This window comes from Chinchilla lanigera, unplaced genomic scaffold (genome assembly GCF_000276665.1).
Source record: "Chinchilla lanigera isolate Chin_1 unplaced genomic scaffold, ChiLan1.0 scaffold00034, whole genome shotgun sequence".
Classification (NCBI taxonomy): Eukaryota; Metazoa; Chordata; class Mammalia; order Rodentia; family Chinchillidae; genus Chinchilla; species Chinchilla lanigera.
Window position 1 is genome coordinate 12275071 of NW_004955435.1, and position 24983 is coordinate 12300053.

Genomic DNA, 24983 nt, shown 5'->3' on the forward strand with positions numbered 1-24983 from the left:
CCCCCCCCCCGAAAAAAAAAAGAAATGAACTTCATAAACTGTAAGTGACAGAATATACAGTTACAGAGCATTGCCTTTGCTGTCTGCCCTGTAGTGCCACAGACTAATGTAAACGTAGCCACAGAGTCAGTTATCTCCCAGCTGACCTCTGCGTTATCTCTTCCCAGGTACTCTAAACCAGTTTCAAAGCCCAAAGTTAAAAATAGCCCATTCTCCAGCCACCTAGAGGAATAGCAGCTGCCTTGGTTCGCACAGACATCTGAACCGGGAGTGCGTTCAGCTCCGTTGTCACCGCAGAGCTGAACCCCGGGGGCTGGGAACCCTTTTGTCGAGAGTGCATGGGGTGCCCTCGGGAGAGGGGGAAGGAACCAATAATCTGCTGCTGTCATTAAGAGGTAATAAATCATTTTTATGAGACTAAATCAAAAGCCTCTCCAGCATTCTATTCTATTACAAACCTAATCCCTGATGCGCAGTTTTAATGGATTCTCTTTTTCTAAAATTTCATCAGTGTAGGACTGTCATTTTCACATGATTTCAAGAGATCTTTAAATGTAATTCTATTGTAAGAAAGTCATGCAGTAAATAGGGAAAAAGTGAAGCGGAACGTAAAGAGCAATCCCTCTCGAACTCCCCTCACCCCGTAGTTACAGAACTTCTTGTTTTAGTACGGAGAAGATGGGCAGCTATGTTCCGTGAAGAGTTTGTGTCATCTTGTTCTTGCAGGACTCAAGGCTCCGTCTTCTTTCAAGGCTAAGTGATTACTTGCTTTGTCTTGCATCTGTACCCTCGCTTCCCCCCACCACCTCAGTTTCTCAAGACCAACCCCCTCAGCCAAAGGTATAAAACTAGAACCTTTCCTTTGTCCTAACGCCCAGCACTGTGGACGTGAGTTCGGCTGGGTCAGTGTACATCTAAAATCATGGAAATAAACCCTCCTTTCTCCCCGTTGGTCTCTCTGATCTCTTGGGTTCTGCAACAAAAGTAGAAATTTGTTCTCTCCCAAAACCCTCAGCTTTATTTCCTGGAGGTCACTGAAGATTTCTGTGCATCTTTTTAGAAAATATATATGCCCTATAATAAAATATACACAAGTTAGGTCATACTGGGTATATTGTTAGGTATCTTGTTTTTATCAATGCCTTAGAGATAATCCGCCTCATTCTTATCACTGGTTGCAGAGTATTATTGTTTACCTGGTCGTTACACTGTATTTAAGATTAGCTCCCTTTGAGGGTATTACTGTCAGTATCCAATGGCCCTTCTTGTACTTGTATAGTGGAATGTTCAGTCATCTGTAAATTCTTAGCAGTGGAATTGCTGGTCAGAAAGTAAGTGCTTTAAGAATGTGTACAGTTTGGGGCTGGGGATATAGCTCAGCGGCACAAGTGTCTGCCTGGCAAGCGCGAGGTCCAGACTTTGATTCCCAGTACCAAAAAAAAAACATAAACTAGAATTTGTACAGTTGGAGACACTTGTAATGGTTGGATTTTTTTTCAACTTTATGATGGTATGAAATTGATGTGCATTTAGTAGAGTCTACTTTGAAATTTGATCTTTTCCTGGGCTAGTGTACTGGGCAGTATATCGTACTGGGCAGCCGGATGCTGGGCACGAACAGCTGCCTGCAGTTCTCTTGGGTCGCAGGGGAAACAATAGACACTTGTCAGTGAAAGTTTTGCTGAGCAATGATGTGGAGTAGGTTAGGTTTATTACATGAATTTTCGACTTACGGTATTTTTGACTTACTGTGGTTTTATCAGGATATAGATCTTATAAGCCAAGGAACGTCTGTGTTAACAAATTTCCTTCCATAAAGGTTTCATCAGTTTATATTCCACCAACAGTATTTGAGAGTAGTTCTTTTCGCCATCTTCACTGACACAAACTTTAATTTTTCCAAAGTAATAGCTAAAAGTAAATTTTATTGTTTTGGTTCAGTTTGTTTTGGTTTTAAGCATCAGAGGTCCTTTTTTCCCATTTAAACACTTTGTGTTACCCTTTTATAGTTTTAGCATTTTCTTAAAAAGATATCTTTCTAAATTGTATAGCAAGTAAAATATTTGAGGAGAGGGCGTTGATCAAGTTTTCTTCGCATATTTTTTTTCTTTTTAAACTTGGTTTCCGTGGGTTAGTATTTCAGTCCATTCCTCCATCTCTTTGCTTTGGCAAGATCTTCTGCGATTGTTTTAATCATTTGATCAGTAGTTCTTTTCAAAATGCTTGCTGTCTTCAGAGCATGATCCAAAGCCGAGCTTAAAAGCTACAGGGGAGAAGCCCACATATTTTAGTTACATAAACTTACTAATGTTTCTGATCGTGCGTTTCTCGCATTATTAACTATTTCAAGATGGGAATTTGGGAGCACTTTCCACACAGTTTATTTCTGTTTTTGAGGGTTGGTTTCCTAGGAAACCAGGCTGACATGGAATGTATGAGTTAGGGAAAGGGAGAGAAAAAAGATCAGCACGTGATGGATGAGCATGAGTCAGAGGGTGAGGTCAGCAACCTGCTGGGATGTTTGCCTACTGCAGAGAAAGAAAAGCTCTGTGGGGACAATGAAGGGGTTTGGAGACCACAGCGCGGCCAGGGTGTGCAGGCGTACAGCACCTGTGTGTGCAAACATTCGAAAGCATTGAAAGTGGGGGTTAGTGTTAGTGGTTTGAAAGAGGAAACTGCTGGCATCCCTAAGCACAGACTCACTGGCACAGACTCCAGGCCTGGAAGCCTGGGCAGGGGACTTCTGCAGCCGAGGCACCACCCACAAAACACTTTCTCCAGGCCATGTCCTTTGGAACCAATTTAGGAATAATACAAACCATGTGCTTGCTGAGGCTTTATGTGAATGCTGACTGCAAATTGTTTTTACCAGAGCATTTTCTTAAACCCCAGACTGGAAGGCCCTAAAAGCTAGCAGTTCTGTGGTCCCCGAGACCAGACATACTAGCTGCAAGGACTCCCTAAGTATTTTTCTAAGTCCTCACCTTAAATTCTGTTTTTTCGATGCTATTGAAGTCACATAAGGATTTGTTTCCAGAAATCTTGCAGGACTGGAAGTGGGGAGGGAGGATTTCAGGTTCTGCACTGTTGGGCGTACAAGTCTTTAGATTCCTCCTGGAAAGCAAAAGCACATGGGACCTGTGAAAAGCGCACCTCAGGCACACCCCTCCGTTCAGCTCTGCTCCGGTGGCCCTCTGTGTGGGGCCCGGTGTCAGGACTTGAGCACGCAGCCTCTTCACAGCTGTGCTAGAGCCGTGGCGCCGAACTTCAAAACAAGGTTGTTACCATGACTGTGATGGTTTATCCTCCTGTAATTGGTCTTTTTCTTAGCAACAGAAAAGGCAAGATTCCCAACAACAATTTTTATTTATTTCTCATTATTTGGGACCAACATGCTACTCTGAATATTAATAAAACAAATGTACACCCAAAAATCCTGCCAGTTGCAGGCATCTTGGACTGAGACCATCTTAGGACCACACAGAACTTACACAGCAAAAAGGCCGAGGCTGCAGGAAAATCAAAGCCTCCTTTAAGCAAGTAGGCTCCCCTAGACTACCCTATAATAATGAGTCTGGCTTGGCGTGGGGGGTCCTGAGTCCGAACTGGTCGAAGGGGGATCCAGGACCACATCCAGGTTGTACCCCGCATAGCTTAGGAGCCTAGTCATCTAGCTTTGTGAGAACACTCGTGGGAGAGTTAGGCTTTTCACAACCGTGAGTAGTAGCCCTAAGGGCTGCCACAAGTACTTGCCTGTGTGCACGTCTGTCCTGCAACTACCTGCACATCATCCCTCTGCTAAAATTATTTTGGAGCATGCCCTTGTGAGCAGTGTCATCTTCAGAAAGTCTCGCTTCAAATACTGTGACTTCAGAGCCTCCCTTAACCCCGCTGCCTCTACCACAGTAACATGAATTAGTTCTGCAGTTTAGCACATGGGGTCGGTGCTCCGAATGAGAATGACTGCATCAGGGCCCTGCGTAAGACAAAACTGGGCAAGGTGCGGTGGGGTGGTCCCGCGAGAAGAGCAAGGGCTTCAGCCTGTTCTCCCTCCAAGTACCCAGCCAGTCACCACTCAGCAGTATCGACAGCAGCCACCAGTAACAGCCAAGTATTTGTCGTGAGCCACGCCCGAGTCTTAGTACCTACATACACTGAATCAGTTCTCGATGAATCTGGAACTGTTTTATGCCCGTCTTACATCTGGGTAAATGGGGGAACCGAAGAACACGGAACCATAGATGTCAACCCAAGAAGTCTCCGCAGGGCACATTTTTAAACTACTCTGCTGGGGGCTGGGGATTTAGCTCAGCGGCAAAGTGCCTGCCTGGCAAGCACAAGGTTGTGAGTTCGGTTCCCGGTACCGGAGAAAAACCAAAACAAAAAAACAAAACAAAACAAAAATAAACTACTCTGCTGTGGTCGTGGGCTGGGATTCGGGCTGTGAGCCTGACTGTAGAGCTGAATTGTTTCTCTACTCCGTTACGCTCTGCTCCTACTTTGGCTCCTCTGATCCGTTTCCCATTCCTCAACGGCTACGGTGATCTTTTAGAACACTGCAAGGCTCCCCAGTTATGCAATGCCTGGGCTTCGCGTGGCTCCCAAGAGCCTGAAGTCCTTCCTGTAGCTGCCGAGCCCTGCGCAGCCTGCCCTGCCCGTCAGCTTCATCCTCAGGAGGGAGGGGCGTCTTCATCCTCTGCCCCTCCCGCCTGCGGCTCCAGCCCCTCTCTTCCGGGCCTTCCCCCTTAGGAAGCTTCTGGGACTGCGTGTTGTGTACTCCTGTCCTCACGTCTCCTCGGTGACTCACTCATACTGACAACTTGGAGCTCAGCCTCTGCGAACCCCCAGGTTAGCTCAGTAGTCCTCCACGTGTTCCCTTCTTGCCAGTTTCAAAGACCACCTTGCGGTTCTATCAAAAATGGAAGTGCAGCGAGGGCAGAGAAAGCAGTTAACTTTGTCTTTGGATCCTCAATATCTAACAAAATATCCTGCATTTATACTCAAATGTTTGCTTAATCAGTAAGTGAATGATTGCCAGGCGTGGTGGTGCACACCTGTAATCCCAGCACTCAGGAGGCTGAGGCAGAAGGATTGCCATGAGTTTGAGGCCAGTCTGGGCTAAGTGGTGAACTCAAGGCCACCTAAACTACACAGCAAGACCCTGTCTCAAAAAGACCAAAAAAAAAAAAAAAAGTGAATGATTGAATATTAGAAAGGGTTTGGTTAAAATCATAGCTCTTCTACCTACAACCTAGGTGATCTTGGATAGGTAATGCACAAATAAACACACTACTTACACCTCACTGATGATTGGCTATCACGAATACTTACTTTCCTAATGCAGGCTCACATTCATCTTGAAGGGACCATGAATTCACTCCGTGGGAACATAGCTGTATTGGTTTTGAACAAGCTGAAAAATTATAGCTATGATTAAATCCAGAGCACCAAAAAGCATCCCTGGTTGGTGGATATATGTCATTTCCTTTTCAGTATAAATTAAAAATTTTCTAAAATTTTAATTATGTAAAAACAGTAACAGAAAATAAGGCATTTTCTATCAAGTATTCTGAACACATAGAAATTCAATTTATTTTATTTTATTTTATTTTTTGTTTTTTTGAGACAAGGTCTCACTATGCAGTTCAGGCTGGCCTTGAGCTCACTTCATAGCCCAGGCTGGTCTCGAACTCACAATGATCCTCCTGCCTCAGCCTCCTGAGTGCTGGGATTATAGGCGTGCGCCACCACACCCAGGAATAAATTCGATTTAGAAGTTGTTTCATTAGCAGAAAAGAGGCCAGGAGTGTAGGTTCCCTGGGTGCTCACTGCGGGCATGTTCTCTAACTGCTATGGGCTCAACTGCTTCATCTGATACAAATGGATGGATAATAGCTTCCAAGAGGCTGGACGAGGGTTCCCGAAATCCTCCCCAACTTTAGGAGCAAGGATTCTAGGAGTCATTGACAAGTGTGTTATTAAGGCAATTCCAGGAAATATAGACTAAACAGAGAGGAAAACTGCAGGAAAGTCACCATGGACATCAAGAAATCCAGGGACAGGAAGAGAGACAGGTCAGTGGTCAGGAAGTGGGCTTTCTCATTGGGAAGGAAGGCCTCTTCTCCACTTCCTCTTCCGTCTCCCCGCTCCCTTCTCTGTCTCCTCTTTCTCCCTCCAGGTGCCCTGTCTTACCTGTGTCTAGCAGCCAGGCTTCGCTCCCCTCTAGAGGGTCCCATCAGACAAGGGAAGCTATAAGAGACTCTCCCTCAGACACGGAGGGCAAGATGGAAGCCAAAAGTCCAGATTTAGTCGTGCGGACTCCTAGCCTTGGGCAGTGAGGAATAAAGGCACCAGCGAGCTCCATCTTAATTCTTTGGTGGTCTCCAAATGTAACTTTGGGTTTTATTGAAAACATAGAAGCTCCAAAAGAGACACAAGGCCAGTGGGCCCGGCCAGTCTACAGAGCTGCAGCATCAGAGAGAGCACACCGTCTCCCGGGTGGAGTTCACAGCCTCCGGCCACTCCATTTCCTGTCAGCTTCAGTTGCTGGAAGGTTCCTGTCAGCACTGAGGAGAAGCTCTCGCTCTTAGCCACTATACATTCTTCTAAGGGTGTCACATCTCAGTGACTCGGTTGTACTCCTCAGACATGTTTTGGAATAGTGGGTTCAAAGGCTGAGGAGACAGTAAAGAAATGCGGCCTGCAGCTTCTTCAGCCTTAGTGTCTGTTAGGCTCTGGCAGCTGCAGGTGGATATGGAAGGCACAACTGAGGTCACTGAGGTAAGTGACACTCTTCTGTCTTGGGCCTTGGCGTTTGTAAAAGGTAAGCAGCATTCTCCTTTGGTACCCTATCCCCAGAGGGAAGGAGTTCTGAAGGGGTGAAGGAAGGATATGGCCCCTGTCAGAGCTACGCACGACTGTCGTTCAAGGGTGAAACTGGAAGTACTGTGTCACCTTTCTTCCTTTGTGTTACCATAGCACACTTTGACCTTGCTGTTCGTACTCACATTTTGCCTTGAATTTCCTGTCCTCTTGGAGGGAGGAGCCATCTCTTTTGTCACTTTTATAAATGTTTGTGGGATTTTAATTTTTTTTTTCAAAGACAGCCAAATTTTACATTGCGAATTAGCAATATGTTGTCTAAGGAGTATAAAAAGTATTTATATGCTGACTTTGAGGAGAGAAAAAAGCTTTGGGAAGGCTGGGTGTGGTGGCAGATGCCTGTAATCCCAGCACTCAGGAGGCTGAGGCAGGAGGATCGTTGTGAGTTTGAGACCAGCCTGGGCTACAAAGTGAGCTCAAGGACAGCCTGAACTGCATAGCGAGACTCTGTCTCAAAAAGATAATAGTAAAAAAAGCTTTGGGCATTGTTAAAAGTCATAGTAATAGTGGCGATTATTCAATCATTTGTCCAGCCAGCATTTGTGATGTGTTGCTGACTTGTACCTAAAATACTTCCAGCATATATCGCACTGAAAACACATTCAAAATCCTTTATCCCTGGGTTTTCATACCGCCCCCAGCCCCTGCTTAGTCCTTGCCATCCAGGCGTGGGCTGAATTTGGAGGTGTCTGGGAGACCAAGGCCGTAGACCGGAGACGGCAGGCCTCCCTCCAGGAGAAAGCAGTGGCCAGTGGCCCGTGGATTTCCCACCCCGGGAGACAGGTTGCTGACATAGAGGGCTCATGCAGGAGATGTACTTACGAGGTGCAGAATTTTTATTTTCCTCTGAAGAGCAGGGCTGGACAAAGGCACCTCTTCCTCTATGATTGAAGTAATATTGTCCTGGGGTGTTGTATCTGTAATGAAACTCTGAAAAGAAAAGATTAAATACGTAGTTTATGGCCTGGGAACAGCAGCCCTCACTTATATCTTTTGGAGGCCCCAAGTCAGTCCCACCTTTCAGCGGGTCTTTACTGAAGACTCTTCTGGAATTCCAAATCTCAGTGCCACAACGGTCACACGTATTGTGCTGCACTCCGGTGCTGGAAGCAGAGAAGCTGGGTCCGGTATCAAAGCCTCAAAAAGCCCAAGTTACACAAAAGAAGCGTGAGTTTCTTAATAGGCATAAAGTGCGGTGTGGAGATAAGAGTTCTAACGGCCATGGTATTCACCAGGCACCGCAGCGTTCGCCTCTTCAGGTGTGTTACCAAGGGGAGCTGCTGGCACAGGGGTGACATTTGGGGTCCGCTCCTGACAACTGAGAGATATTCCAATAAGTAACAGTTCTGGCACGAAAGTCTCAGAATGTGCCAGGACATACACATGCCGAGTGAGGGGATCTGCGGAATCTGACCCACTGCATTGTCAGGCAATCTTGTGTTTCTGGTTGGTTTCCAGATTTGCTCTGATGCATCCACTTTCTTGATCTCAGACCCAGTGAGGACCCAGAGCTTATGTTTTGTCATCCAGGCACCTGGAAAGGTAGCTTTTCTCTATGTGACATTCTTATGCCCAGGTGAGAATCTGAGGTTCTCTTTGTTCCCTTAGCCTGAGAGGCGGCAGCTGGGAGCACATGCACCCGGCACAGGTCCAGAGCTCGGCGCGCAGGCCGTGGGCCATGGAGGACTCCAGGGCAGACCAGAGTGTGGGAGCCCAGCGCCAGCCCGGGGAGCGTGTGCCTCTGAATCATAAGTGGATTGAATGTGGAGGCCTGGGGTTGAAGCCTGGCTCTGTCACTGTGGCGGTTGAAAATATATCCACAAATCCTTAAATTCTCTGCATCGTCTTTAAAAGATGGCGCTTGGGCTTGGGGGTATGGCTCAGCGGTTACAGGGTTTGCCTGGTACAAAGCGGTGCTGGGTCTAGTCCCTGGCACCACAGTGTGTATGCGGCGGGGAGGCATAGAACCTAATTCTTCCCACTGTAAACCTGGGCTGGATTTAGTGACTCACTTCTAACAAGTATTAATGATGGCATGAAACATCCAAAACTGGGCTATAAAAGACATTGAGTCTTCCAGCTTGGTGCTTCCCTCGGATCAGGTGCTTCCTGGCTGCCCTGTCATAATGACACACAAGCAGACGGTTAGAGGGGCTCACGCGGCAAGGATCCAACTCCTCCCAGCAGAGGCCTAGTGTGTGCCCCGCGCTGGAAGCAGAGCCTCCCGCCCCCAGCAAAGCCATCGGATGACTGCAGCCTCTACAGGCATCTTGACAGCAACCGCACCAGGGACTCTGAGCCTGACCCTTGCAGCTGAGCCGCTCCCAAATTCCTGGTCTACAGGCACTGTGAGATAAGGAGGCATGTTCCTGATTTTGAGCCATTAAGTTCTGAGATACTCTGTTACTCAGCAATGGATAAGCAATCACCAGCTCTTTGACCCCGGCACATTACTCAACTTCTCTGTGCCTGCATTTCCTTATCTGTGAAATAAAGAGAATACTTCCTGTCTTAGCAGGGTGGTGTAGTAAATGATATACTACTGTGTCAACAGTTCTCAACTTCTACACTCTTCAAACTGAGGGCCCTAACGTGTTTGTTTGTGTGATTTATCTACCAAATATCATAACATACACCATTTCAGAGACCTGAGGTAGAAATCTAGCCACAAAATGGAGAAGAGCTCTCATACAACAGTCAGTCAGCTGCAGGTGGACTGAGAGAGACATTTTGATATACCAGTGGCAAATCATTTTTACATTTAGATCTTCCCAAGGTTGAATGGACAATTTTGAGGATTTTATTTAGAGTTTTAACCTGAGACATTTAAGAAACATTTTACTATGTCTTTTAAATATAATAAGGGCTAGGGGATATAACTTAGTGCCAAAACAATAACAATAAGATGACAGGTGTGGCCGAGCGTGGTGGTACATGCCTGTAACCCCAGCACTCGGGAGGCTGAGGCAGGAGGATCTTTGCAAGTCTGAGACCAGCCTGGGCCACAAAGTGCGCTCAAGGCCAGCCTGAACTGCATAGTGAGACCTTGTCTCAAAAAAAAAAATAAATAAAAGACTAAGATGCAGGTGTGCTGATGCATGCCTATACTCCCAGGTGCTTGGAAGGCTGGGCCAGGAGGATTACTTGAGTCCAAACATTTAAGGATAGCCTGGACAACACAGTGAGACCCTCTCTATTAAAAAATGAATAAATGAAAATTATAAATTTATTTCATGTTAACAAAACAATGCTTGAATGAAAATAACTATATTTTCTGGAATAAAAAAATGAGAAGAATATCATTAAAGTTTAGATAAGTGCCTTTACCTGGCTGAGTAGCAGGCAGCTGGATTGTGTGAGTGGATCTCCATCAGTCCATTGCAATATTGGCCTTGCTGGCAAAGGGCAAGACCCGGTATCTCCTCTGAACGGTCCTAAGGGAACCTCAAGGCCCTCTGGCCACACTTTGACCCTTCTCTGATATAGCATCTGGTAGAATAAGTGTTCAACCCTTGAAGCCGGTTGTTATTATTTGAAAATGTGCTATCTACAGAGAGGTAAGCTTAGAGCCAAGTGTGAGCTAACAGCACAGCGAGGCGAAGGCGAGGCTCTGAGAGACAGGGAGAGGAACGTAACCGGCTGTGCGAGCTGTCTGGCCTCCGTTTCCTCAAGGGTTGGGCTCAGAAAGCCATCCAGTCCCTGCCAGGACTTCCAATCTCAGGAGCTGCCTGAGCAGCGGCCCCCTCCCCCTCCTCTCACCCAGGCAGCCCTGCCGGGGACTGTTGCTGTGCTCAAAGTGCCTTTGGAGGAAGGATCCTAGGACTAAAATCATTGCGTTCCACGCTCTCGCGCCCCCTGTGCTCCCTCCAGATCTTTGCTTCTTGCAACATTGATGGACAAGGCGGCAGCAATGCCCACGCGGCCTGCGCAGTGTTACGGGCCATGCTGCGAAGGGGATGACGGGAGACTGAGGACGCCCCCTGCCCGGCTCCGGGGAGTCCTGTGATTCCAGGCACTGGCACTTATCCTACTTAACCACATCTTATTTAAATCTATTCAACTATTAACTCCATACATTTGGAAAAAAAACCCAAAATATAGAAGACCCTGATCCAAGGCAGTGATACTGGAGGAGCGGGTGGCAAGCTGGAGCCCACCGTGAGCAGAGCCCTCGGAGAGGGGCCCTGAGGACTGAGCGCCGGAACCCCAGCCCCTCAACCTACCAAGAGGCGAGTCTTGGCACAGCGCCTGCTCGTGAATGACAATGGAAAACCTGCCGCAGTTGATCCTTCTGAGACCTCTCCTCTCCATCTTGTGCTTCCTAGAGAAAGGTGCGTAAGAGCTCACGGAATTAAGGTACGTCTCTAATAGAGACAGGGAAAGCAGTGGCAAACAGAAACATTGAATTTCTTAGATCAGGGCCTGGGACAATGGAGGTGTGGCCTGTCGTCCTCAACAAAGACTCCCCCAGCCCTTTTGGAAAGCTTCCCTGTACGAAACTGCATCCAGCATAATTTGGCCTGATAAGAATATGTTTATAAAACATTAAAAATAAGCCGGGTGTGGTGGCGCATGCCTGTAATCCCAGCACCCTCAGGAGGCTGAGGCAGGAGGATCTTTGTAAGTTCGAGACCAGCCTGGGCTACAAAGCTCAAGGCCAGCCTGAACTGCATAGTAAGACCCTGTCTCAAAAAGATTAAAAAAAAAAACATGAAAAATAAATATTTTGCTCCATAGAGGATAATATTTAATCATGTATACATACATAAAATAGAAAATTGTAATATAGAACTGTAAAAAGTGATGTTTTCCTCATATCTATGTCTAAAAATCATTTCTTATCTGGAGAAGAAGCTATGCTATACATCAGTACTGGATCACCTGGCTTCAGCTCTCTGGGTATAGCTGAATGTATCCAAGAAGTCCGAAAAGTGGGTTTTATGGGTATCTGCAGAGCTATGGCTGAGTGCGTGGAATAACTTTAGTTGTGCAGTATAGGGTCACCAGGGGGCATCAGAAAGAAACAAATACAGTGGCATTTATCAAGAAACTTCCCTGACCTGTGTGTAGTTCCCGCTTTCCTTCTTCACAGAGATTCTAATTTCTCTGAAGGAATTGTAATTAATAACAGTTCTTAACAAAGCCCTGAGATAGAGAACAGCCCCCAGGGACAGTTGCGTGTTCTGAGCCTGCGGAGCGCCAGACAAAGGATCCTGGCACAAAGGAGACTGACTCCCCACGGCTGGGTGTGAACTGGAGGCGATACTCAACACACACACACATGCCCAGCGGTGCCCGGACCTGTGGCAGCAGTGATGCCGAGGCTGTGTGGAGGGGACCCAGCTCGGGGTTCGTGGGGTTGAGCTGGGAGCCAGGCCCTTTCCTCTTGGAAAAATATGCTCTCCTGTGAGTCACACATTTCCTCACGCTTTGCTTTCTGTCTCCACCCTCCGCCTCTGCAGCGCTGGAACATCTGTTCTCCAAAGCAGAAAGCTTGGATCTCGCTCAAGCGAGTGCAGCCCAGTACACGAATTGTTCCGCTCGCTCGTTTAAACTCCTTTGTGTTCTAAACTCAGACTCCTCTGTCCAAACATAACAGGCAAGGGCAGTTCTGCTGGAGAAGGCTGTTTCTCAACAAGACAAAGTAACTAAAATATACCCTTAAATGCAGCGTTTGGCATCAAAAATAACATCAAGGGATCCAAATGTTACACTTACCGTATTTACATTTAGATAAACATGTATTACTTATTTTTATGCAGTTCACAGATTGTACATCAGCAAAGTGGATAAAAGAATACATCCCCCATCAGAGAGAGATCTGATCTTCTGACAGGGTAAAGAGGATACACATAGAACAAGTCCTCAGGAAGTACGTGCTTTACCCAGATTTCGATTTGTAAGTTATGTCTATCTCCTCACCGTTCCAGCAGGAAATCCACTGACTATGCTTGACTGTTCTTTCTTTCTGCCTTGTCCATTAAGAAAAGAGTACAGTTAGCTGGGCCTGGAACACACCGGTAATCCCAATACTGGGGAGGCTGAGCCAGGAGGATCCCTGCAAGTTTGAGGTCAGTCTAGGCTACATAGTGAGTTCAAGGTCAGTCTGAACTACACAGCAAGACTTTGACACAGAGAGAGAATACATTTAGTGTGGAACACTGGTACCTATGCTGGTATTTAAGCGGTCCTGTAGGATCTACACTAGGAATTTGTAAGACATACCTTCGGTACCTTAAATGTTTAAATTTTAAATGTCAATTTTGAGACAAGATCTCATCAAATACCTGGGCTAGGCTCAAACTTTCTATCCTCCTGCCTCAGCCTTCTGAGTAACTAGAATTACAGGTATGTGCCGCCACAGACAGCCTCAACATATTTTTATTGTACTTTTTTTTTTTTTTGGTTTTTCTCCGGTACCGGGAACCGAACTCACGACCTTGCGCTTGCCAGGCAGGCGCTTTTGCCGCTGAGCTAAATCCCCAGCCCCTTTTATTGTACTTTAAAACCTCCTTTAAGAAGCCAGGTGCAGGCTTTAACTCAATAAATAAAAGCAGAAGGCCTGGGCCGGCTGGCTGAGCAAGCTCACTGAGCACTCCTTCTACAGGGGAGCCCCGCGAGCAGGACTGACACGGCGTTTGTCACAACGGGCCACACCAGATGACCCAGAGTCATTTTTAGCACAGACTCTGTGAGTTTCTTTTTTTAGAGACAGAAACTCAATAAAACACTTATGACCAGCGCCTGTCCTGGCGGTGGAACGCTTTCTAACAGGAAATGCCGTCTTTCAGACAGGGTCTTCTGCTTCTATTACAGTCATTATGCACTTGTAGAGTGGTTGCTAAGCAGCTCCTCCCTGCGAGACTCTTGGCCTCTGGAAGGTGAATTAGCCAAGCTTTGCTTAGTCTGCTGAGAGTGGAGAGCTGGCACCTCTGAGGGCTGGTAGAAGCCACAAGTGATTGTGAAGTCATGCGGGCTAACAGTTGGTCCAACACGTGTTCCCAAAATGCTCGGGGTTCCTCCTTGGGATTTCACACGGCAGCTCTGGGAGATTTCTTGCTTGGGAAGAGAAAGCAGTCACCCCTAAGCGGAAGGGAGGCTTCTTCCTGGCAGTGGGGCCTGGGGCAGGTGGGACCCAACAGGGAAGGCTTTTGCTGACCTCAAGGAGGGAGCAGCGAGCGAGGGAGCTGGTCTACTAGGGAGAATAAAAATCCCCATCTAGGCAGTGCTCAAACAAGAGCCCAAGGACCGCCGGCCTGTGCTGTGAGTCCTCACCACCAGCGCTTACCAGAATTACCCGGAAAGAGTTAAACCATGGTTCCAACCAGAACTGTGCTCCTGGAGAGGCTTACATGTACCTGAGCAGAGGCTTGGGCCTTACTTTAAAATCCCTCAGGGACTTTGATTTTCTCGCTCATAAATAAACCACTGCTAAAGAACAACTGTTAGGACATTGGTAAAGTCGGGAGGGGTGCTGGGCGCTGTGCCCAGGCCTGAGATGTGCGCTCCATCGCTGGCCCGCGTTTCCATCCAAGACCACCTCCCCACCCATTCTGGGAATGCAGCAGCCGAAGCCCTCACCATTCCAGGAGTCGGCGGCAGAAGGCACAGCATGGACTCGGCGCCACAGTCTCCGCACGCGCCCGCCTTCCCGACGCGCCGCTGGGGTCCTCCTGCGCCACAAAGCACACAAGAGGTGGTTGCGATGGAGGATGCGACTCATCCCTGAGGGTGCACGCGCAGAGCCCAGCGTGCAGCGCAGACCGGCCGGACAGGAGGCTTTTGCGAAGTGTCTCTTAGAGAAGGGGCGACGGAAGCGGGCCAGAGGGCTGGAGGAGGGCAAAGAGCCCATGCCCCGCGCTGACGTCTCAGCGTGGCCTGCGCTGCTCCCGGCTTGGGCTTCAAGACCAGCAGCTTCAGTCCTGGCTGAGCTTGTTTGCGCCTCCAGATTTTAAAATCTGGTTGCAGATGAGAAAATCCCTTTCCTTTTTCTTTCCCTTAGTTTCAAATTATTCCACCCTCCACCAGAAGATGAACAGACTGCGGAAGATTTTTGTTTTTGTTTTGTTCGGCAGCGCTAGGCGTGGAACCCAGGCCCTCGTGCTTGCTAGGCAAGTGCCCTACCCCTGAGCAACACCCCCAGCCGGCAAGAAAACTTTAAAGTCAATCACAGCACTGGTTAGTAGCTCTAAAAGCTTTTCCAAAGAAATGTATTCAACAATGAAATAAAGCAAGGTTTAGGGAACGCCTGTGTCCTAAACAGCTGTGTCCCTTTTTAACACAAAATAATTCTACCACTTCACCAAAAAGGCTGACACCAACCCCCAGATATTTCTGTGATCTTATGTGTCCGGTAAATAGAAAGTAAATGTACTTTTTCTGCCACTCTAAACAATGCTGGCATAAGTATCTTTGAACGCAGAACTTTTTCCACATTTTAATTACTTCCCAAGGAAACATCTGGGCCAGAGGTCACGAACATGTTTGCATGAGGACACGTTTTTGCCAAATTGCTTTCCCCGAGTTTTACACACTACACAGCCACCAACAATGTGAATGGCTCCATTCTGGGGCACCTTTCACAGTACCAGGGTTTGTCACTTAGAAATGTTTTTGTTTAATTTAAAGAGTGGTTGCGTTAATTAAAGTTATGAGATTGTGCTATTAAAGAAGTAAAGGCTCCCCTTGTGCTATTTATTAGTTGTATTTTCTGTGTGTGACTTTTTATTTCCTAGCCTTTGCCCATTAGGTTTTCTTGGGGTTTTTTTGTTCTTGTTTTTTGTTATGTCTTTTGGAGACAGGGTCTGGCTATGCAGTTCAGGCTGCCCTTGAACTCACTTTGTAGCCCAGGCTGGTCTTGAACTTGCAACAATCCTCCTGCCTCAGCCTCCCCAGTGCTGGGATTATAGGCGTGTGCCACCACGCCCTGCTTGCCCGTTAGTTTTTTGAAGGGTTTTGGTAATTTTTTTGATAGATACAACTACTGTATTTATTGATTGTTCCTTAGATGCTAATAGGTGCCTTTACACAGTCTTTTTTATCACTTCCTACTACCCTGGCATGTTAGTAATCAGAGATTCAGGGAATTTAGGCATATTGTCAAGGTCACATGGAGAGTGCGTAGCTGAGGTAGGCTTGCACCTTTACCGTGTGGGTCCTGCGCTTGTGTTCTTGACCCTAGTTCTGCTCCTTTGTGCATTTAGAGCACTTGATAAAATAAAGATTTCAACACCCGACCTGATTTTCTCTTCATATTTTCTCAGTTGTCTGCCTTTAAAAAACACTAACTTCAGCTTTGCAAACATAAGTTAAATGTTGGAGGTGCAAATGGTCAAAAAAAAAAATGACAATAGATTGAATTTTATAGTCAAACATAGAAACAATAAGATAGTAGTTTTCAGTTGTCACTTTAGCAGAAGTGGAGAGAAAAAAAAAGTATCTGGGGTGGACTTTAGTTGGAGACACTGACATTCCCATGTTCCTGGTGGGACCCATAAACTTCTAACAGCCAGTTTATCAGAATGTTCACTACATACCCTTTGAGCCATTTACTACAACTCTAAATTTTATTCTAAGGAAATAATCAACTATACATAGAAGTCTGCAGGTACATGCTGTTACCTGGAACCATATTTATAATATCAAAGACCTGGAAAAAAAACTAAAGTCCATCAATAAAAGATTGTTTAAATGCATCAGAGTATGTCTGTATAATGAAATACACCACTGGGCGTGGTGGCACACACCTGTAACCCCAGCACTCAGTAGGCTGAGACGGGAGGATTGTTGCAGGTTGGAGACCAGCCTGGGCTACAAAGTGAGCTCAAGGCCAGCCTGAACTGCATAGCAAGACCCTGTCTCAAAAAGACAAAAGAGAGAAAGAAAGAAAGAAAGAAAGAAAGAAAGAAAGAAAGAAAGAAAGAAAGAAAGAAGAAAGAAAAAAGAAAAAAAGAAGAAAGAAAGAAAAAGAAATACACAGCTGACATACAGTAGGTAGAGTGGAGGTATACACATTATTTCAACTGCTCATTAAAATGAAGCTGAAGTTTTATTCTAAGTGATCTGGAGATAAGGCCACAATGTTAAATGCAAAATGTAAACCACAAAATAAAACTATGGCATTATCCCAATTTTATAAAAATATGTATGCAAGAAGAGAATGACATAAAGGTATACACTAAAAAATTAGCAATAATTTTTCTCAGGGAAATTTTCTTTCTACTTTTCTCTATTGTCTGATTTTTTTTTTTTTTTTTGTCTTTTTGAGACAGGGTCTCGCTATGCAGTTCAGGCTGGCCTTGAGCTCACTTTGTAGCCCAGGCTGGTCTCCAACCTGCAACAATCCTCCCGTCTCAGCCTACTGAGTGCTGGGGTTACAGGTGTGCGCCACCACACCTGGCTTCTATTATCTGATTTCTGTGGCAGTATCACAGTTTTAGGGCTGGGGATATAGCTCAGCAGCACAAGCACCTGCCTGGCAAGTGCAAGGTCCTGAGTTCACTTCCTGGTACCAAAAAAAAAGAAAAAGAAAACCCCCACAGTTATAATATTAAAAATAGAAGAGTTCTTTCCCTCTATTTCTACCTGTGCCTCCTTTTATTGCTGCTAAATTTATAGCATTTCTTACCCTTGACACTTAAAACAGATTTGCATTAGCAGAATAGCAGAGATATCTTCCACAGAGAACAGGCCTTTAATATTGCTTGTCGTCTGCCCTTGCAAGTCTCACCTTCCCTTTTTCTTGGTCTTTTTGAGACAGGGTCTCGCTATGCAGTTCAGGATGGCCTTGAGTTCACTTTGTAGCCCAGGCTGGTCTTAAACTTGCAACAATCCTCCTGCCTCAGCCTCCCGATGACAGGGGTACACCACTACACCCGGCAGGTCTCACCTTTCTAAGCTATTTTTCCTTTACAAAAATATCTTTGCAAATTGCAAACATCTTTATAATATTGTTGTCATTTCAGATCCAGAGGTTTTAATCCCAGTACTTCCAATTCATTTATAACAAAATGAATAATAATAGAATAAGCCCTGGAATCCTTGCTACTCAAAAGGGTGGTCTCCACTTCAGGGCCTACAGCTTGGCCGGCACCTAGGAGCTGGTTAGAGAGAAACGCAGGGCTGCAGGCTCAACCCAGACCCATGGAGACAGGACCTGCATTTTAAAAAGATTGCAGGCTGCTCCTAGGCCCAACGAAGTGAGAGGAGCTGGTCTAGGTCCAGGAGCCCCAGCCAGATTTCTCCTGAGAACTGAAAAAGTAGGAAGGGTCACCAGCACCAATGCTGGTGCACTGAGTCCAACAGCCTGGCATGAGGGGTAGAGTAATGGCAGAGCTGGAGCTCAGCAAGGAAATGCCCTAGGTTCAAACACAAGAGCCGGGTATGCTCAAGGATGCCAGTTTCAGAATCACATTCAAGTAATTAACAAAATGAACCCAGAACCAGGTCACAGGATATCGCCCCGGAATCAGAAGACAGCCTGATGTCCATCTGGCCTGGCTGGCCCTGGGCAGCCATACCCCTACCTTTAGGTAAGTAGTTGAAAAGTAAATGAATAAATAAAAGGCACGTTTGCATTTTATAGTCCGTTCTTGAGCCACCAGGGAGGCCCACTTTGAGACATTATTTGGCTTCTCATTACCTGATGAAGTTCTTGGGAATTTCCTGTGGTCCTCTGGGGACCTAAGGGGGACCGATCCTCTACGGCTCCTCTGGCCCTGCCCCAGGGCTCCTCTGGGCTTGGTCCAGCAGGTCTGAGTCAGCCTCTCAGGTGGGCATCCCGGGGTCCTTGAGGTCGGGGGCAGCCCTGCCCAGGGCACCCGTCGCCACAGCCCCGCACGAGCTCCAGGCCCAGGAGGCTGGCCAGGCTGCCCTTCGTTGTCTGGGGCCAACTCACACAGAAGGACTGCAGTCAGGGTTGCTGTGCCGTGGGACGTGACTCAAAATCAGGTCAAGATCCCTGTGTGACCCCAAGGCACCGTATCATCCTTCCCACAGTCTTCTTTCCTCACCCAGCTACCTCCTTAACCCAGGACTCCGATCAAATGTCACCTCCAACCACCTCTCCCTTAGTAACACTGCCCTCCTCGCTCAGGTCCCATTACTTAATAGCCACGACAGCTAACACCCAGGCAGTGTGCTTACTGTGAGCCTGGCCCTGCTGTAAGCACTTTGCTATACTCATTTCAGTGTCAGGACAGCCCCAGGAGGTAGGCATTACTATCCCCATTATCCAAAGCAGGAAACAGAGAGGCAAAGAGATTGCTTGCCTCTCCCAAGATCACAAAACTGTTAAGTGACAGAGCCAGAATTTGAACACAGGCAACCTGGCCTCAGAGTCACGTGGAACATATTACTCCTGCACCACTTTGCTGGCGTTAGACATTCATACACAATTCTATTTAAGTGTACGTCTCCCTCACAGAAGGGTAAGCATCATTTGCCTTCCTCGTTCACGTTGTAACCTTGGTACCTAGGAAAGTGCCTAGCATATAGCATCAAATTGCGCTGAATAAATTAGACCAGCAGTAAGCTCTCTCTTCAGGGCTACTCATCACAAAGTTATAGAATTCTTATTTCGCAGAAGTTGCTATCAACTAGGACCAACCAGAGAACTGCAAATTTAGACCTGAGGGAGCTGCTGGGTAGATGACCACGTTGACTCACCAGATTACCTCACACCACCTTAAACTAGCGCAGTTTCAGGCCTGCCAAGAGGGTGTGCTGTGAACCTTGGAGCTTGCTTGAGAAGCACTGAGATCTGTTAGGTCTTCAGTGGCTCTGGGGTCCCTTTACAGAGACTTCACTGTCAGAGGCATTCAGTCAGATGTTCAAGGTACAAAGACGAGAACCAGGGCACAAAGATACTGAGACCCAGTGCTGTGGGAACACAAAGGCAGGATAAAGAATTCTGCCTGAGGTGGGAGCTGGCTACCAAGGGTACAGAAACACCCTGCCTCTGAACCTGGTCCTTGGATGAGTGAGATTTTGCCAGGCAACAAAATGTTTGGAGGAGTTAAACACAGTTCTCTGGAAGAGCTAACATTTATGTAATCATCTCTCCTTGTTTGAACAGAAACCTCATTCAAGTTTTGAATATCAGGCTCAGGTTATGTCTTCAAATATTGAATGAAACTGCATAGTCAATGTAAGGTGGTTATGTAAGACTTCCGGGAAGATGGCGGAGTGGTGAGCAGCAGAGAAAGAGCCTCTGCAAGATTTGGTGTCCAGATGCTGGAATGTAGCAATGTAAGGGAGAGAAGGAGGAGGGAGGTGGGTCCTCTGGACCCAGGAAGGATCTGAAGTGAGACTTGGAGCCCAAGGAGAAAGATTAGGTAATTATTTAGATGATTAAATGTTTCCAAATTGAATTTTAATTTAGTCTGAAATGTTCTGATAGTTCAGGCTATAAAAACAAAACGTGATTGATTTGAATTTCCAACCCTGTGTATAAAGATAATCCAAAAGAATTTCACTTGAGAGAAGGAAAATGTGAAAGTGGATTCAGAGGAAATAACTACTTCACTTAGTGTGCTATTCTTTACTTAGAAGATGGAGTACAAAATTTTTTTCCAGTCACGGTCTGTAGAAGTTTTGCTGGTCATCCAGAAGAAATAGCTCTTAGGTAGTTTATCAGTTTAAACTGCATTGCTACATCCTAAACTAATGAGATGTTTCAAAATCTAGCATTTGATATAGCTTCCAGTTGTTAAAAATTGATTCCATTTTAAATAATATGATTCATGGAACTTTGGAAAGTTTTGTTTTCATGAAATAGTAAAATAGAATTCATAGCTGGCTGTGGTGGTGTACGCCTATAATTCCAGCACTTGGGAGGCTGAGGCAGGAGGATTACTGTGAGTTTGAAGTCAGCCTGGGCTACATAGTGAGTTCAAGGCCAGCCTGAACTACATAGCAAAAAAAAAAAAAAAAAAGAATTTAGCAAATCTAAGCATTAGCAGTCTATACATGCACAAACACTGCTTTTCCTGGCACAAAATTAGGCTTTAGGTTTCTGTATTACCTCATCTGAGGATGAAGAGAATGTGGATGCCACGTCATCTGGGATGGCTGGAGAATTCACGGGCAGAGAGAGAATTGAAGTATATTTGCTTTCCTCGATCTTCTCCTTCACATCTTCGAGTAGCATCTCCAGCTTGAAGATTTCACCTTCCACTTCTCTGAGTAAACATAAACAAAAAGGCGTCTTCCAGGCTATACAATCCGCATGCTAACGAGTGGCAGCAGTTCTTGAGTATAGTAGTGATCCATGTTATTAATGTAGCTTGGCTTCAGACAGGATGCATGATAGACATCTGGCTGGCATTCTGTTTATAGTTTCACTCCTAAGTCCTGAGCTATAGCGGCTATTTGCTGTCCAGCAGCTGTGTATCCTTTGGTGAATCACTCGTCTTTCTGGGCCTTTGACTATAACCTAGGATAACAATACCTTGCTTATCTGTATCCGATGATGTTGCAGTCTTTTACAGTTCTAAAAGCTGTGATTCCGTGGAAATAATTGTTATTATTTTGAAAGAGGGTGAACTTAAAAATATATGAATAATTAACAAGCTAATTATGTATATAGGTGCATGTGTGTACGAACATATTTTACCCAACACTCCTCTAACTGAAATACCTTTCAGTTAAATAGGAAATAAAATGGAAATTAGAGATAATTTATGACTGATGCCTTGGTTACTTTTCTCTGATTGCTGAGACAAAATACCTGACACCCAGAATTAAGGAAGGAAAGGTTTATTTAGCTCACAGTCTGTGGAGGCTTCAGTCCTTACTCAGCTGGCTCCAAGGCAGAGTGGCCCATGGCAGAGGGCAACAGTTCATAGCAGGGGGAAAACAGCAAAAGCAACAAGAGCAAAAAGGGAGAAGCCGGAAAAAGCAAGGCTCTTTCCCTCCCTTACATTGTATGCAGGCTCCCCACCCCAGGGCAGGTGTAGTACTTGCACCCATAATCCCAGCATTGGACCATAAATCAATCAGAAGCTCTAGAATCTGCTCCCATGACTGCATGAGGCTTTGGGGGAACATTTAGACACAAACCAGAAGAACTGGATAGTAAGTAGGAAACAATATATGAAAACCAATATAAGGCAGTTAAACCAGTACTTGGGAAAATTTATTTCTCTCTCTCTCCCTCCCTCCCCCTCTCTTTCTCTTTTGAAAAAGAGACAGGATTTTATTATGTTGACAAAACTGCCCTGAATTCCTGAGCTCAAGTGAGCTAATGCCTCAGTTTCCTAGTAGCTGGGACTACAAGCTTGTGCCGCTGCTTCCAGCTTAACTGAGGTTTTGTTTATTTTTTGGTGCTGGATGTAGATCGACTCCATGGCCTTGTGCATGACAAGCATGTGCTCTTCTACCCCTGAGCATCGGTTCCTATAGTCTTTCTTAAAAAGGCAGTAAGGGAAGAAACTTCAAAAGGAAAGAGAAACTCATTTAGGGAAATGGGAAAAAAGAAGGAAGGGAAAAGGAAAAGGAAAAAATATATATATTATATATGTATATATAAGAGATAATTAAGATAGTTATACCACTCATTTCTCTCAGCTCATGAAAAAGATAGACTTGTGCTAATATTGTTTGGACAGTTAAATGCTGATATCTCATACTCTGAGTACCTAATTTAAAGATAATACACAATGTATTGACCATTGTTACCCTCCTATCATACTGGTTTGGAATGTTGTTCTGGGGGGGTTTTTTTGTTTCTTTTTCTTTAAAATAATATTTTTTTTAAAGGCACTAACTCAAGGCATGGTTGTGCAAGCCTATAATCCCAGAACTCAGGAGGCTGAGGCAGAAAGATCACTGCAAGTTTGAGGCCAGCCTGGGATACAAAGTGAGTTCAAGGCCAGCCTGAACTACATAGTGAAACACTGTCTCAAAAAAAAAAAAAAAAAAAAAAAAAAAAAAGGCACCATTAAGAAAAAATGTTCAAAAAACAAAAAAGTTCAAAAATCAATAAATATTCATAACAAGAAGGTAGGAAAAAGAGTGCTGTATAAAATAAATCTAGGAAAATAGGGATATTTATAAAAGTAAGCAGAATAAATGAAATTTAAAAGAATTTGATCAATAAAATGAAACATTTCTTCAAAAAAAATCTATAAAAAATTCTAACAAATAATCACATTAAGAGTGAGAGGAAAAATAACAAGAAAAGAAATTTAAATCAGAAAGGACTGAACAACTTCATATAGTACAGTTTATAATAGAGGCAAAATGGGCAAGTTTCTAGGAAAATACAAATTATTAAATTTGTTCAGAAAGAGTTAGGAAGTAAGAAAATACCAGAAGAGAAAGACCAGGGAAAAGTGGAAAAGATCATCGAAAATCAACCCTTAAAACAGCACCAAGTCCAGGTGGGATTATGCGTGAATTCTACTAAGACTTTAAGTTAAGGAACCGACAAAGCCCATGTTATTCATCACTTCTGGACATGAAAAAAAGAAAAAGTTTCCTGACCCACTCTATACTTCACCATTAGGATATTTACTGATATATTATACTACATTAATAGGTTATAGTACAAAAACTAAATATATTATTAAATCTCATTTGATTTAACATTTTCCTAAATTAAATAGTAGCAATCACCCCAATTCTAGAAAGCTAGACATGAAAGGAAATGTTCTCACTGAAGTTGATCTATTTGAACCTACTGTGATCATTTTGCCTCAGAAAATTCCTATTACTGTCAGGAACATAAGAAGAATTCCCTCTTTCACTAGTATTATTTACGCAGTATTATTCTGACAAACCTAGCAAATGAACTAAAACAATAAGAAAGATATAAGAATTAAGGGAAGAAAAGAAAGTATAAATATTCAAGGAGAAAAATCCCCATCATTATTTTCAGATGCTATTATGGTCATTTCTAAAAACTAAGACAGTGAAGTGAAAATTAACAAAACACTAAGAATAAAATTGCCTAAAGTAGCCCATAGAGATCAAATACACTTTCTACATTTCCTAGAGAAATCATCGATATCAATTAGAGAAAACATCTATTAACAACACTCAGAAAAACTATAAAAGAATTAGGAATAAACAACAAATATACAAAATCTATATGAAGAAAATATGCTGCTGGATGGGAACAGTTTTTGCAAAGATCTTAACTCTTCCCAACCTAATCTACAAACTCAATATAATTCTAAATAAAAATATTCATGGGATTTTATTACGGAAACTTGGTGGGATGACTATAAAATTTATTAGTGAAGAGAGTATTGCAGAGGTAGTAAAAGAAAATTTTAAAAGAATAACATTTCAAAATAGAAACTGGAATAATTTCAAAATATGTGGTTAATGTACAAAGAGAAACAGGTCAGTGAGAGAATAGACCCAGTCCCACCTACACACGGAGGTTTTGTATCTGATGAAAGTTCTTTTTCATCCAGTGGAGAGAGGCTGCCTTCATCAATTAAGTGCCAGAACAAAGGGAAACCAAAATTACAGTTGAAGGAAACATTGGAAAACATATTTTCATCTGGCAGGCTGATGAGAGTGAAGCAAGGAATAAGGAGACACTAATAATCTAAGAAGTAAAATGAAGGGACAAGACCTGCAGGCAGCTAAGGAGAGGGGCTCAAGGACATGGCTGGTGAGGGTGGAGGGAGGTGAAGGAAGAAAACGGTGAAAACATGGAGATTTGGAGGTGGAGAAGACAGCTTTGAAGGCATTCTTGATCGTTTCCATGTACCAGAAAACAAGACGGTCCACTAAAAATATCAGAGAAGAGACTAAAATGACAATTGTTAGACTACATTCTGGTGAGCAAGATGCATAATACACAAATATTTTTGCACAGTGTGTGTGTGTGTGTGTGTGTGTGTGTGTGTGTGTGTGTGTGTTGCTGGAGATTGAGCCAGGGCCTCAGGCAGGCTAGACAAGGACTCTGCCACTGAGCTACACTCCCATATTACCTTTCAAACATAGTAATAAGAAAGTTTTCATAAGAACACAGCAACTGGCGGAAACAAGTGATTATTCAATGAATTTGTAGAATTCTTGCTCCTACAGGAAGCGATCCACATCAGCCTGTGAACTAAACATTCAGAAGACCCTTGGCACTTCAG

General features: G+C 44.7%; 1 protein-coding gene and 1 long non-coding RNA gene across 3 annotated transcripts in view; one reads left to right on the top strand and one right to left on the bottom strand.

The window, feature by feature from the left end:
• Positions 1-8: 8 nt before the first annotated feature.
• The window catches only part of Aknad1 (AKNA domain containing 1), a 39346-nt gene continuing 14371 nt past the window's right edge, over positions 9-24983 (bottom strand). The window contains exons 7-14 of one of the 2 annotated variants that reach the window (XM_013516540.1): positions 20906-21062; positions 14464-14555; positions 11106-11203; positions 7900-8019; positions 7705-7812; positions 5332-5413; positions 2985-3114; positions 9-2263 (exon numbers count right to left, since the gene is read on the bottom strand). In XM_013516540.1, the coding sequence (XP_013371994.1) occupies positions 2132-2263; positions 2985-3114; positions 5332-5413; positions 7705-7812; positions 7900-8019; positions 11106-11203; positions 14464-14555; positions 20906-21062 (919 nt within the window). In that variant the 3' untranslated portion in view covers positions 9-2131. The remainder of the gene's footprint in view (positions 2264-2984; positions 3115-5331; positions 5414-7704; positions 7813-7899; positions 8020-11105; positions 11204-14463; positions 14556-20905; positions 21063-24983) is intronic. The other variant, XM_013516539.1, reaches the window with a different exon arrangement.
• On the top strand, positions 4411-9774 carry LOC106149012. The gene is made up of 3 exons (XR_001234888.1): positions 4411-4848; positions 6179-6780; positions 8341-9774. It is a non-coding gene; the product is annotated as an uncharacterized LOC106149012 (long non-coding RNA).